The sequence below is a fragment of the Labrus mixtus genome, chromosome 24 (genome assembly GCF_963584025.1).
Source record: "Labrus mixtus chromosome 24, fLabMix1.1, whole genome shotgun sequence".
Classification (NCBI taxonomy): Eukaryota; Metazoa; Chordata; class Actinopteri; order Labriformes; family Labridae; genus Labrus; species Labrus mixtus.
Window position 1 is genome coordinate 7128471 of NC_083635.1, and position 12370 is coordinate 7140840.

General features: G+C 40.5%; 1 protein-coding gene across 1 annotated transcript; it reads left to right on the forward strand.

The window, feature by feature from the left end:
* The first annotated feature begins 2149 nt into the window (after positions 1-2149).
* Positions 2150-11076, forward strand: ndfip2 (Nedd4 family interacting protein 2). Its single transcript, XM_061032171.1, has 8 exons — positions 2150-2308; positions 4025-4241; positions 4415-4545; positions 4991-5078; positions 6400-6524; positions 7135-7201; positions 7299-7415; positions 7500-11076. Exons 1-7 carry the CDS (start codon positions 2282-2284, stop codon positions 7400-7402), a joined length of 759 nt encoding a protein of 252 aa, XP_060888154.1. The 5' UTR covers positions 2150-2281; the 3' UTR covers positions 7403-7415; positions 7500-11076.
* The last annotated feature ends 1294 nt before the right edge of the window (positions 11077-12370 follow it).

Sequence of the window (12370 nt, forward strand, 5' to 3'; positions counted from 1 at the left end):
AGACCGCCAAGGATCCTGAGGTCCTGAGGGTGAAAGACAGACTAAAATGAAAACACCGCTAAACTGGAAGAAGTGCATCGGCTATACGGCCAAACTGCACCCTTAACTCAAGTTAGAAAAAGGTCATAAGTAGTCATGAGAAAATGTTGACTGGAATTAGTCATCAAAATATATTTCATGATGAGTTGAATGCACGAAGCAGTCAAACAATGTGTGTCACAGTAAGTAGTCTTATTTTCTCATTTAAAAGTTACAGATTATCATTATTATTATTTTTTAAATTATAATAACTCCGAATAGCAAAATGTGTGCAGAGAGGTGTCCAATAAATAATTATTTAAAAAAAACCCATAAATGCCACGTTGAGCTCGTTCGGTGATGTAAGCGGGCTTTGGCTCCATCTAGTGGCCAGATTTATTCACGCCACTTTCAATGGAATTGCGTCATCACGCTTCGTTGGAGCGGGGTTGGAAATGCGTGACCATCAGATGCTTGTATCAAGTTCGCCAGAAGTCAGAGGAGAGTCGGAATTCAAGAGAGTGTCGAAAAAATTAAAACATCTACAGGAGTCATGCAGGAAGAGAAAATGTATGAATGACAAAATACCCGGATCATGCTTTTGCAGAAACACAGGAAAGCTAGATTAAAAACCGGAAATGTTTTTTTTTTTTTTTTCATTTCAAGGGGACTTTAAACTTAAACCACGACAGCAACAATGTACAGTAGGTGTCTGCTGCTCGTTTCATACAAAGATGCTCACACCTGTGTGTCTATTTATTAAGTTTTTGTAAGTCCACTAAGTGATAGAGTCTTTACATGGAAATTACTTTAAATTACCAAGTTACCAAAGGCCTGGTTTATTGCGTGTGCTCGGCTGTGCAACAAAGTTTTATGCTCTAACCATCTCTAGGGACATCTAAAAGACAGCCCCGAGACTCTGGCCCCTTTATTTTGGGGGTCGCGATCTGAATAGTGTTGGGAAACACACAGCAGTAACGAAGCTACAAAAACATTAAACATGAGTTTGCTGAACTGGTAATATTATTGTAGTTTTATATTTTAATACACTAGCAAATATTGTGTATTTTTAGTGAACCCCTGAAGGGAAGAAAAATAAATTATAAAAAAAAAAAAAAAAAGCCGTTTGTTATGGAGGACTAAAAGTGCCAAAATGAAATATAGAAATATATAATTAATTAAATCATTAAATGTGACATCAATTATTTAATATTGGAAATAAATCAACAAATATATACATAAATATATAATTATTTAATTAATTAAATGCATGTGTTATTAAATAATTAAATAATTATTTAAACGTGTCATTAATTATTTAAAATTGGTAATATATAAATAAATAAATAATTTATGAAATACATAAATTAAATCAATGTTTAAATAATTATTTAAAATGTTCATTCATTCTATGTAAAAACACATCTATTTATTCCACTACACACATGCATTTAATTAATTAAATAATTATATATTTATTTATATATTTGTTGATTTATTTCCAATATAAAATAATTAAGATAAAGATAATATAAGATAAGATATACTTTATTCATCGCAGCAGGGAAATTTAGGTGTTCCAGCAGCCAGCATACATACAAACACACAACACAACACATATATACATACATATCCCACCCATACAAAAAAAACATGAGCCCACAATACAGTTTGATATATGATATATGCAACTCAGGCTAAAGTTTAAAAGTTTAAATGTCTTCTGTCCTTACTTAAAGGGGAGTCGTTATAAAGTGCAATTGCAGTAGGTAAAAAAACATTTTTTAATCTGTCATGTGTCTGATGACACATTTAATTAATTAAATAATTATATATTTATTTATATATTTGTTGATTTATTTCCAATATGAAATAATTGATGACACATTTATTGATTTAATTAATTATATATTTATTTATATATTTGTTGATTTATTTCCAATATTAAATAATTGATGACACATTTAATGATTTAATTATTTATATATTTCATTTTGGCACTTTTAGTCCTCCACAGTTTGTATCCCGTCAGGATATTTTGAAAAATTGGACCGGAAGTGCCCCACATGTGGGCGTGGCTTTACTTTGTTGGTCTCCGTTAGTTACTTGACGAGTGCCGTGTAGGTTTGCAGCCATCTCTCCCGTCGGCCTGCTTGTACCCAGTTAGAAATAAGAACCACACTTTTGGGGGAAAACACGATCTAACGCAGACTTTTCCATCTGTTTCCTCGGCTGGCGTCGTTGCCAGCTGAATCTCCTCGGGATGGACCCAGCGAGCCGATACCAAGTGGTGAGTGTGGGACGAATGTGATCATAACACCGTGTGATAGCTCGGCCTGTCACAGACAAAACAAGGCCTTACACGAATTAAAACCCCACTAAAAACTGTGTACTAGTGAATTACATTAAGTAGACACAATTTAACCACTGTGACGTCTCTGCTGTTCTGTCAAATAACACGTATTTGGCTATTTCGAGTGTCTTAAATTGTTTTGTTTTGACAGCTAGCCTCACTCCCAGCACTTCCGCATCGACTAGGCTAACATTAGCAACTAGCCAGCCGAGATAAATGTTGTGAGTGTTGAAGTTGACATTTTAATAAGCTGACAGTGTAATGGCACTCTTTCACTTTGTGTTGCTGTAACATTTCTGAAGTCATGTCACTATTACTTGCTTCAATGGCAGTGAAGTTTATGAAGCAGGAGAGGTGTTAGGTCAGCAACTAATTTGGTGAATGTTTACGATTTGAGCCACAAAAGATGGAGGCTACTGCTGTTTTTGAAGTGTCACCAGACATCTAAAGTAACTCTAATAATTGAGAATATTGTTAAAAGTGAGCTAATGTTGTGCTTTTAACTTTTTAACCTTGGCCCAAAGAGTGAAATATTTAGAAATGTCGCTTGCTTCTCAACAATGTAGATCGGTTCAAGTGGTCGAGACAGTCAGATAAAAGTCATCCCTTCCTTCATAAAGACAACACTTTCCTCTCCACATCATGCCATCACACTTTCTCTTCTCTCATCTAAATACAGCTCAGGACCCCTTTCAATTTTTTGGAGTGTCTGGGATATTCAGACTCACGAGGAGGCTTGTGGTTACTGTGTTACGATCTTATGTAATCGGGCCTGTGTGTGTGTGCGTGCAGAGGGGGGGGGGGGGCAGCGTTATGCTTTTTTGTCCTTGATTCCCAGCCAGACGTCAGCCAACTCGACCGCCTTGCAAAATCAACCGGCGCGCTTGGTGGAGTCTTGGAAAGCGCTTTGAATTCCAGGGTTTCGCTCAGAATATTATCGCCGCGGTGACGCACGAATAAGCCCTCGATTATGACCTGATATCTCTCATTCTGGGACTTTTATCAGTATGACATAAGATGGTATTAGGAAGGGTGATTTCCCCCCCCCCCCCACTCGTTGTGGGTTGTACCATAAATACATACTTGTCAAAGCTAAAGCACATTTAGTCCAACTGTTGACACATCAGGGACGTGTCTCAAGGCTCTGAACAAGTTAAACTTGCTGAACCGCATTGAGACCGCTTTAGGTAATCTTTGCATTAGCGGTGTGTTAACATTTGCAGCTCAAGTCTGCGGCAGTTTTCTCCGATTGTCGGTCGGGCCCTGATTATGTAGAGCTCATAATTACAAGGTGGATCGAGGCCTTGCTTTGGGTTAACTTCCCAGAGAAAGTGAGGAAGAGTCCCTCCCCCTCCTCCTCCTCCTCCTCCTCTCTTTGCCCACTCTGACTTCCCTGCCAGCCGTTCCATAACCACCATGTTCCCATCGCCCTCTGTAATTTCAGAACGCTTCTGGCGCTTAAAAATGAATGCAGTGAAGTTTGTAACAGACTCTCTCAGCTGTAGTAAGAATTGGGACACTAATGACCTGATTTAAATATGTGTCGATGACTTTTCAAAAAGGCCTTCCTGTGTTGACATACTGTGTAGTTTCCACACTACTTTGGCTGAACTTTTGCCCCGTTCTACATCTCTTCCTCTTCCCCCCCCGCAGCTGCACAATGAGGAGGACTCCTCAGAGGCGTCGACCAGCGATCAGCAGCCGTGCACCTCTGCGGCGGCCCAGGCTGGGACGTCGAGCCAGGCCCAGGCCGGTCCGGCTCCTGCCCCGTCAGCGGAAGAGCCATGCGGATCAACGGCTCACGGGGACACAGACGCACCTCCACCTCCTTACGCCTTCATCGACCTAGGAGCAACCGCTGCCTCGCCTGGTATGGGAAAACGTGCAGCCCCAGAAAATGTTTCTGCACGTTTCTTAAAATAGCAACAGTCTTGGTTTTGTGGAGTTTTTTTTTTTTGTGTGGCCGTGACGGGATGAGCACATCTTTTTTTTTTTCTTTTCCTTTTCTAACCCATCGTCTTCTCTTCTACGTCGTCCTCGCAGAGAGTGGCTTCCAAGCCGACTTCCCAGTGCCTCCGCCCTACAGCGTCGCGACCTCGCTGCCCACGTATGACGAAGCGGAGAAGGCCAAAGCAGCCGCGTTGGCTACCTCCACTGTGGACGTGATACCTCGGGTGAGGACAAACACACACACACACACACACACACACACACACACACACACACACACACACACACACAGACACACACACAATTTTTTTGGGTGGTATTCGTTTTTTCAGAATACCATACCGTCTTGCCATTTTACTCCGGTATATAATATATGACTTTTGAAAAAAAAATATATAAATAAAAAAATATAAATAATAAAAAATATATATATATAAATAATTAAAAATATATATATAAATAATTTAAAAAATATATAAATAATAAAAAAATATATATATAAATAAAAAAATTCCTATTAGCTACAGTACGGTAGTTGAGCTCCCAGCCTGCAGGGAAAGTTGTAATACTGCCTAAGCCTTGTAGGTTTGCCTTTGTTGAATGTACATATTTACAGTTTGCTTCATCTTACTGTTTGTTTGTTTGTTTGTTTGTTTGTGTACACATTAGGATGATGAATTCCCTCCCCGAGATGATTTCAGCGATGCCGATCAGCTGCGAGTTGGGAACGATGGAATCTTCATGTTGGCCTTTTTCAGTACGTTTATTTTTTTCCTCTTCCGATGCATTAAATAAAAATGTCACGCCAGCCAGTATGAGAGGATGGAACCACTTATTTACCTCACAAACACAACAGTGTCAACATTTGTTTCCTGGCATGTCACCGTAGGTGGCAATCATCGTCTCAGAGACGAGATATGCCTCCGGGAGCGGGAGGGAATTTCTCAGTAATTCCAGGTGAAGCAGGCGGTTAGCTTAAAACGACTTCCAGGCAAGAGTTCCTTTTCTGTGTGTCTTTTTTTTTTTTGTACATGACATCCCCGGAGTAGCTCCCGTTCATCTGTCGAGTCTCAAGTTTCAACGCTAGAATGTAAGCCAAATAAAGCGGCTTCGCTCTGGATCGCTTCAGCGGTATACGCCTTGGGGGAAAAAACCCACGGCATGATGCAGATTTGGAAAAGAGAAAAAGTCCAGCTTTGTCAGGTGTGTCCTCAAGAGGAGAGGAAAACATTGGCCCCTGTGTAGCTGGCTTAGCTGTTGTTGCTAGCGACTCATCGGGTGTGTAGGTTTGTCAGTGTGAGCTCATGTCCAACCACCGACTTCCTGGTGTTTGCAGAAATCCAAGATGATCCTGTGTCTTTGCTTTCAGTTTAGCCCGGCAGTGGGAAACATTTACTGCATCATGTAGTTTGGCCAATTTGCAGCCATACAGATTCTTTAAAATCTGGATTGAGTATGGTATGATGTATTGCCATATATATATTCATGACTTAAGCCCTCATGGTAACATTGATAGTTGTCAAGTATGGACCAACAGGCCACGACCAATTTGCCTATAGAGTCACCCCTTCAATGATCACATGTTGTCTTTAATTTGAGGAGTCTGTTCAATCAAACCAGCGCTCCACAGGGTGTGATTACTTACCAGTAAATGCGTGATTGTGATCTAATGAAGGAGAAAATCGATACCAAAATTGTGCCACGACCGCTAGCAATACACGATGAATGGGGCCGAAGTTTCCAATCGTGTCAGGTCGCATGAAGTGGGTGATGGTGGCAGCTGCACTTGCTATCATGACTGATGTAGCGCATGTTTAAGATGGGGGGGAAAAAAGGTACTAAAAGTGCGTCTTGATGTAGTGGTTGGTGGCAGGCGTCCCAGGTTCTGGCCCCCGACATTGGGCTCTTTCCCCACATGTCGTTCCTCGCCCTTTCTCTCTTGAATTTCTGATTCTGTCCTATCTCTGAATAACGAAGATGTTCTTATCACACAACATCCATAAAAGCATCATGGCCACATGATCGCCTTTCCTTTTTCTACATTTTTCTTGTGACATGCTGTTTGTTTGTCCCTCTAGTGGCTTTCCTGTTCAACTGGATCGGGTTCTGCTTGTCCTTCTGTCTGACCAATACCATCGCGGGACGCTACGGGGCCATCTGCGGCTTTGGCCTTTCTCTCATCAAGTGGATTCTCATTGTCAGGGTGTGTTTTTCCATTTCAGATTGTTGTTGTTGCTGTATTAAGGGGGAGCTCTTTGTATAAATGGGCCAATATAGTATATGTAAAAGTTTAGTTTTTTAATTTCTGAAAACTACAGCTCGACCGATTTATCAGCCGGCCGATATTAGCATATCAAATGACTATCGGTATCGTCTAATTTTTTCGCATTTAGATTTATTCACCAGTCAAATAGCATTTCATTTGAGTGTTGTTGCATCACACTAGCGGTTATCTTCCTGGCTGTCACCAGCAGGGTGTGCTATTTTGGATTACAACAAGCTTCATCACTATCCAGAGTGTCAAGCAGTGACCATCCTGTCTACGTTATACTGCATATCTTTTCGCCAAGTGTTTGGTAACTGCATTTGAGGGATCAACAAAGTTAATGAATAGCTATATCTATCTCTACAGATTGAACATAGACCTAAGAAAGACATCGGCTGATATCGGTATCTGTGTTTTTGCTCCCCAATACCGACATCGGCCCCAACAATCACATATCGGCCCCAAAAAATTATCGGTCGAGCCCTACTTAAAACCTTACTAGATGTTTCCAAAACCAAAAGTAATGATTCTGTCTCTCTGTTCTCAGTTCTCTGATTACTTTACCGGCTACTTTAACGGTCAATACTGGCTCTGGTGGATCTTCCTGTTGCTCGGTGAGTACCACCTGATTGTCCAGCAACGTTTTTTTTTTTTTTTTTTGAGATTTCCGCTTTTTGAAATGAACCTTCCTCTCTCTCTCTCTCTCTCCAGGTCTGCTGCTGTTCTTCAGGGGATTTGTGAACTACCTTAAAGTCCGCAACATGTCAGAGAACATGGCCACCTCTCACAGAACACGCCTCTTTTTCCTCTACTAAAAAAAAAAAAAAGGTAAAGAAAAACCCCCTCCATATCAAAGTAAGAAGAATCCGTTGCTTCTTGCTCTCTTTGATTGTATTTTTTGTTCCTCCACAGGTTTCCTTATCATCATCACCATTCCTTTCCAATGTGAAGTTCCTTCCCCTACCCCTCGAATGACCTGACCGAGGAGCCTTGCAGCGAAGAGAGGAAGACGGGGAAGGAATGAAGGCAAGAAGTAGGGACAAAATGTTCACCAGTCTCATTAAAAAAAAAAAGACTCGCTCTGAAACCCTCCGCTTCCTCTGAGCCGAGCCCCCAAAACCCCAGTCTTTGATGATTCGATTTTCAGCTCTGGCTTTTTTATTTTTAATTTTCTTTAACGCCGAACTCTCTTCACTGCCTGCTCCAGGATCCCTGGAGAAGAAAAAAAAAAAAAAAGTCTCTCAACAGTCCCTGAGAAAAACATTACCTTAGTTAAAAGAGGCCAACCCCTTACTTCTAAGAGACAAAGACACTTTAAACGAAAGCACAATGGAAATCTTTGAACCAGAAAAAAATTTATTTTAATGTAACAAAGTGTAGCTCATTTGCTATAAAACTGCGTTCGCTGTGGAACCATCTCATGACTGCAGGTCAAATATAAAGAAAAAGTAAATGTAGGAAGTGGTAACCTGTTTAAGTTTTTCAGGAGTTTTCTGCAAGTGTGAAAGACGCTATAAAAGATATCTCGAGCCCTCGTTTTGCCTTTCCCATCTAGTCTTACCTTAACGACCAGCCAACCCTGACAAGGTCGACCGTGCATGTGACCTACATCTCAGCGATTTCGCCCGAGAATTCCTAGCCGAAGAGCAAGCTGGTGGAATGTGGGTTTACATATCACAGACCCTGACACATGTCGTGTTTGTAAACCAAACACAACATTTACAGTGTCACCTCTTAAATCCAAACTTCTTTTTTTTTTTAAGGTCAAATGAGCCGCGACGACACTGGACTTTAGATGAACTTCCCCCCAGTTTGTCTGAGCCTTTGAACAAGTGTTTTGGATAGACGTCAGAAAAGCTCTGCTTGCTCTAAAAAGAGAGACAGGAAAACAAAGTCGATGAAAGTCAGTCGCAGTAGGTCACTGAAAAAAAAAAAAAAAATGCTTGAAAATGTGCCCGATAAAGCTTTTCTCGCTTATAAGGATTTTGATGTTCCAACCTATGCAGATGATGTCTTTACCCATCATGAGACTTTACTAAAGGGGCGTGATTTAACATATCGCTGCAATAAGGATCAAATTAAAAAAATGCTTTAAAAACAAGTCAGTAGTCGTCTCATCTAACCCGCTAATCCCTCGCCTTTTCTTTACTCCGCTTTCCTGCAAAAAACAACAAACATGTCTCAACTTTTTTTTTTTAAGGCTTTGTCGTATCACAACACATCTCCGTTTTCACCTTTAAACATGTCACGCTGCTGTCTGGTTTTTCCGTCTCAGTCTCCCACACATAGTCGACAAATCAACTGGCAGAACAGTTACTGTAACACTTCCCAGGGTGAGCAGTTATCAGTGGATGCTCCTTGGATAATCAGAGTTTTTTTTTTTTTTTAAGCCCAAGATATCCCTCAGTCTATTCAGAGATAAGTGGCCCAGAGCTCAGGACGGTTCGGGAGGTCGGCTTCTCATGCACATCCTGCTTCAGTGCTCTGGAATTGGAAGCGTTTGACGTTTGACGTAACGAGCCGTGCTTACTTGTAAGTAAGCCTCTTTTGGAATAGAATCGTCGTATGCAATTTATTTTGTAATGCTGCGGATGCAAAGTCCCGTGCTAAAGGTGAAATTGAAAACGGTATCAGTGTGTTTTCGGTTTTGGAGAAAAGACAAAAACAAGCTGCATAGAGAGATCACAGAAATCTTTACTGTATTCACTTGCCAACAAAAATCATTTGAATGAACAGGAAATCAGAGAAAAATGCAATAAAAGCAACTAAAATGTGACTGGTTTTGCATGTTGTGCATGATTTAGATGAACCCACCTCATGTATCGCTCTCTCTCTGGGATTTTCTGATTTAGATTAGATTCAAAATTTCCTCTTTTCTTTTCTTCTTTTTTTTTTTTTGGAGCCAGAAGCTTCTGGTTCCCGCAACAAAGCTTCTTCTGTGTGGAGAGAAGACATGTTTCTTACTTTGAGGACGATAGTCTAAAACAGCCATGAAGCGAGGACACGCTGTCCAGCATGAACGGAGTGTGAGTAGCTCGTGCAGCCCTGAGAATGGCTCAAACATACTTGCTTTTGAACCGTGCAAATGCGTCGACCACCTGCAGCGTCGCGAGTGTAAATGTTCACAGACTTGTGTGCAACGCGTGCTACTGGAGGATTCCTCTAGAGGGAGCGCCACACTGATCAGACGGTATAAAACACAGAAGTAGAGGTGATGTTTGCGGCACTGACACATCATAGTGCGGGTTGTTGCTGACTCACCGCTTTCCACCGTTTTTGTCGCGGCTCTCTGGTGCCTCACAATACAACTATACTCTGCCCCTAGTGGTTATATATGCATATTGCATCTCGCAGCCGTACACAACCACCGCCGGATACGTCATGCATACGCGTAGTTAAAAGCAAGTATACTCAGGGCTTAACTGGACAAAGAAAGACATGCATTTTTTTAAATTTCATTTTCTTGTTGTTGTCATCAGATAAAATGAAACGTGTATATAACAGCTCATGCCAATTTATAATATTTGCACTTTGAAGAATTTCTGTACAGTCTGATTTGTGAATCTGCTTAACTTGGTGTGATGGGTTAGAGAAAAGTGTTATCTTAGCCGTCCCGAGTTTTTTAACTGGAATTCTTAAATCTTCCCAAATGGATAATTTGCCTTTTTTGCACTTTTTTGCTTTACAAATGGATGATATTGTTATCGTGTGTCATTGTCATCGCTTTGAGCCTAAACTGTGACAGCTAGAGTATTCCCCAACTGATTTTTTTATTTTTTTGTATGCTTTTCTTTTTCTGACTCGAGTCATATCCCTCTTAATCCTCTTCCAGCAATATCATGATCTTTTCAACAAATTAAAGCTCCGCTGCATGATTTGTCCACCCGAATGAGTGGGGTAATTCTTAGATTAGAGCCCGACCGATTCATCGTTCAGCCGATAATATCAGCATATCAAGTGACTATCGGTAGCGGCTAATTTTATTGCAGATATACGCTGATATTACTAGATTTATTCACCAGTCACATAACATTTAATTTGAGCATCATTGAATTACATTAGCAATTCTCTTTTACCAGCAGGGGGCGTTATATGGATGCATTATCACTCTCCAGCGTGTCAAGCGGTGATGCGGTGATGATCATGATATTGCCGATAAATGGGCCGACAAAATCAATTGAGCATGTACGTCATGCTCAATTGATTTTGTCTGCACATTTATCGGTATCAGATTTTTTTATCTCCCTAAATATCGATATCAGTATCGGCTCCAAAAATCTCGTATCGGTCGGGCGCTAACTAAGATAAATCAAGTACATTTATTTGTTTGTAAATACATTTAAAGAGTCGGCAGCCAAAGTATTAATTTCTTTTGTTCATGATAATCCTTGTAACATCCTCTGAAACAGTTGTTATGCATTTATTGTAACTGGAATTAAAATGGACAGATTGTCTTGCAAAAAATGCCAATAAAAAAAAAAAATAATAAGCCTGCCAATGATGTTTTTAACGTTGGTTTCATTTTTTTTTTTCTCACATAGCATAAAACTTCAAGTGGCATTATTTTGTTCGAGTTCAAGAAGACTCTGGACCTTACTCTTTTTTTTGTAGTATTTACAAAGACCCAACATTGTCCATGCATAGAACTTCAACATTTAGCAAAGAAGCAGTGGAAAGGAAAAACTGCCTTTGAACAGGCACATCTGTTATTTACCGTCTGTAAATACACTTATGGCATTTGTGAGGAGGATTACTGAATGCTGTTGTTTGTACAGTCCACTAGATGGAGCCAAATACATGCTGAGAAATCTCACTGTACTAGTTCCAGTTCACCCCACTCCTCAATCGGGTCATAGCTCTTAGGAGTATGAACTTCAGACAGTGCCTCTCTCTAACTTCATCTGCCAATGCAAACATCCAAAACTTTGTTTTTATTTCAGAAGACAGTGCTGGGCAGAGGGAGGAAAAAAAAACAGTTGGTCATAAAGTGGTAAATGTAAATAAACACGCTAATACTTTGTTTTATATGCATGACTTTAATATGTTTCACAGTATTTCTGTTTTTGTTTTTGTTTATCAGTTTTACTCGAGTAAATGTTTGGGAATTACATTTCCATGTTGGAAAATTCACCCAAAATCCAGAAATGATGACCCACTGCGTCCCATAATTCATGGGCGGCTGTGGCTCAGTGATAGAGTCGGTTGTCTCTCAACTGGAAAATTTGGGGGTTTATTCCCAAAACTCCTGCAGCCACATGTAGCTTGGGTATTATTTTCCATAGATAGCTGGATTCTGCTCCTCACATTGTGGGACTGATGCCATTCTTTCTTTTGACCACAAGGTGGCACCAGTTGATCACAGACTCCTCAGCAATGGTTTTAAGGGAGGCTTTTACTCCAGCTGAAATGTTACAGGGTAAGTGCGGCCCATTAAAATTAAGCACGAGGTCTGTTATCTTCATGCTCCAGCAGTGCCAATCAATCTTCATGGAGGAATAAAAGACGACCAAAGGATCCAGTTTAATGGAACTCCCTTTTGCCCTCTTCATCTCAGAAATAAAAACAACGCCATCTTGTGGTGGCGTCATTAAAGTAAAGACATGTAGCAGCATCATATAGTTGGTCCTATTTAGCGAGTTCCTGACGTTAGTGCTACCCTCACAGGTAAAGTGCGACAGACTGTGAAATCTTTGAAGTTACCATCTGTCCTGCCGCCTCACAAGAACAGCTCAGGTGTCGCTCCTCACTTCCTGTGTAAATTATACACCGGGTATTTGATGGTG